Source organism: Penaeus monodon, chromosome 24 (assembly GCF_015228065.2).
Source record: "Penaeus monodon isolate SGIC_2016 chromosome 24, NSTDA_Pmon_1, whole genome shotgun sequence".
Taxonomy (NCBI): domain Eukaryota; kingdom Metazoa; phylum Arthropoda; class Malacostraca; order Decapoda; family Penaeidae; genus Penaeus; species Penaeus monodon.
Window position 1 is genome coordinate 13,290,027 of NC_051409.1, and position 2,801 is coordinate 13,292,827.

The 2,801-nt window shown below is 43.0% G+C and overlaps 1 protein-coding gene across 1 annotated transcript in view; it reads right to left on the reverse strand.

Moving 5' to 3' along the window:
* LOC119588593 overlaps positions 1 to 2,801 on the reverse strand; it is a gene marked incomplete in the record, with an annotated part of 65,956 nt that overhangs the window by 3,331 nt on the left and 59,824 nt on the right. Inside the window, 2 exon segments of the mRNA XM_037937236.1 lie at positions 763 to 896; positions 1,224 to 1,353. Of these exon segments, the coding sequence (XP_037793164.1) occupies positions 763 to 896; positions 1,224 to 1,353 (264 nt within the window).

The following is a 2,801-nucleotide window of genomic DNA, read 5'->3' on the forward strand; positions in this document are numbered from 1 at the left end:
CTTCCCATCCGCAGGACGTCGTAGTGTGTCTCTCCCTTTGCGTCGTCCTTCTCCCCCCTACCACTTGTCCGGCTCGGCGGCGATGAACTGCTCGCTAGATCTGCGGCTGCGACAAGCAGAGCGTTTCCTGGAGATCAAGTGTCCACATCGCTGGCTCTTGCGTCCGTCTGTGTTCTGTCCGCGCCAGATACTTTGTTCGGGTCTCGGGCATGAATCGAGAGGGGGCTTGGACTATCATCTGGGTGCCACAAACGTGCTCTTCCTCTCCTACAATCATGTCTAAGGCAGATCATGCGCTCTTCTTCAAATTATGGTTTTCATGGTCTTCCAGCCTCCTGTCTCCGTGGGGTCCTTCCCGACCAAGATCTGAAGGCTAGCTTTACTTCGCTGGTCTCGATGTCTTCCCCCGTGGCCATCCGCCGTCTTGGCCAGCTTGTATCATTGGTCATGGTCTGCCGGAGAGAAAAAAAATGTATATATTGCCTACATAGCACCGATATTCACATTGTAGATATACCTTTATTAGACTGTGTTCTCTATTCAAACTATTCACTTCACTATTTATTCCATCATTTAAGTCATTAATTTTAGCTGTCATTTGTTCTTCTCAGAGGAATCATCCATCTCTGGAAAGAATGGATGTTAAGTGCAATGGATATATGTACAATTCACATATTATATCTTAACTTTACAGAAAACCATAAACAAATAAAAATCATTACGAAAATACGGCAAACTGAATTTCCACGTCCGCGACCTCACCTTCCGCTGTCTCTCATCGGTCTCCTTGAGGAAGAGGTAAAGCATGCCGGAGGAGGCGACGCAGTGGTAGGTCTTGAGGTTCCTGAGGAGGCCCTTCGTCTTCTTGCTGAGGACGCCATGCTTATCACACGTAGCTGTTGTGGAGCCGGAATGTATCGTCGCACTTTAATATATGTGCATATCTATTGGACTATGTATTGCGAATTGTCTTCACGTAAGTTAGGGGTTTTCTACTAATTTTTATATATTTTTATTCATGCTGTTCATATTATCAACTCAGACCTGAATGTGTGTTGATATCATACCGTACTGTATATTTCATATTGTTTAATTTCGTTCACATTTGTAATACGAATATAATTCATCCGTGAGTCTCATAAATGCAACGGATATATCATATCACCCATATTTTTTTTCTAAAATAATCCAATTTTCAATGTCCAAGTTGCAAAAGAACTCACCTATGACATTGCTAAAGGACACGGCCTCCACGCTTTCCATGTACACGTCGTCTACATCCTCCCTGTCGTCTGCGTCGTCCCTGGATTGGTCCTGCAGCGAAGTTGTGTCGTTCACGGAGGCGATGTCGTCCTGTCGAATAGAGAGAAATTAATTCTCTGCCATGATCCCGCAGCTGCATAAATGTACCGTGAGATACGTGTAAACTCACTTGTGTTTGTTTTGGTACAGGTAGATGATAAAGTTCGAGTTTCCTAAACAGCAAAAAGAAATAACAATTGTACAGCAGAGTTTGGTACAGCGGAGCTTAAGGGAGATCGGAAATTATTGTTAACAAATAAGCCTCTCTACGGTCATGTTTAATATCATTATCTCGCACCGTAGGATGATTTCTAAAGGTATCTTCTTGAACTATTATATTAAACAAAATATTATTATCTAACACCATAAGAATATCCTCTCAATATTCAGCTTAGATGACTTAAAACCGCCCAAGCACATAACTGTTTCCTGATCTGGGACTACAGGGATGCGGAAGAGGGGGAGTCGTCAAGAGGCACGTGCCGAGTAAGCTTACTGTAAAAGGTAGTGTATTTATATTTACCTCTGGTGTGTATTGATACTAGTTTCCGTTAAAGCACACATAAAATGAGAGTTAGACTTCCTCCTAACCAACCTACACATATAATACAAAATCTAAGGTCATTTTAAATCAAATGGAGAGCTAAACACTTAAAACTTAAACACTTTAAAACTTAATATTTTCAATCCAGAATGCCAAACACTAGTATCATTATATTAGTATCACTTGTCAGACACAAGAAAGAAATCATCCGTCGTTTTTGTAAGCTGCTTGAAATTCAACACAAACTCCACTGCTTGTTATTCAGCAAAGGAAGAAGTATTACGACTTAGGAATAATTTACACACATGACTCTGCATTCCAATATCACTCTCTTCCAAATCGATCATCATTTTCCCCGCTGTAGCTTTCCCCATCGTGCGTTTGTCATAGGCACGGCTCTCTCTCTCAGCCCCGGTGATATACTTTCGGCGCAGTTCGCGTAACTCGTCCACCACCTCCTGAAGGTCTCGAAGGGCCTGGGACAGCTGGCCTTGTAAGTGCGCGATCGTTTCCCCTTGGAGTCGTAGGGTTTCCTCTGTCTTCAACGCCCACATTACCGACATGGTTGCCAATAAACACAGTTGGCACATCCGCAAACGAAAAATACCCGAGCAAAATAAACCCCCAACAAGCCACCACCACAGACGCGATGTCGGTTCAAAGCGAGGGAGAAAACTGGAAGGGAGGGAGAGAGGGGAAGCTTGCAAGCAGCATATTTCGGTGTGCTTGTACAACAAGCTCCAATAACAAGGCTAGTTAGGAAGCGAAGCAATAACGTCTCGAGTAAACACCACGCAGCGATAGCTCTGGGAACTATTTTTCAAACACCGCCCGGATCGTTTTATTGTTTGTTTGTAGATTCTCTTCCTCTTTCTGCCTTTCTTCCTTTTTTTCTTTCCTTTTTCTTTTTCTTTTCTTTTCTCTTTATACTTCCCTCTTTCGTCCCCTCTCTCTT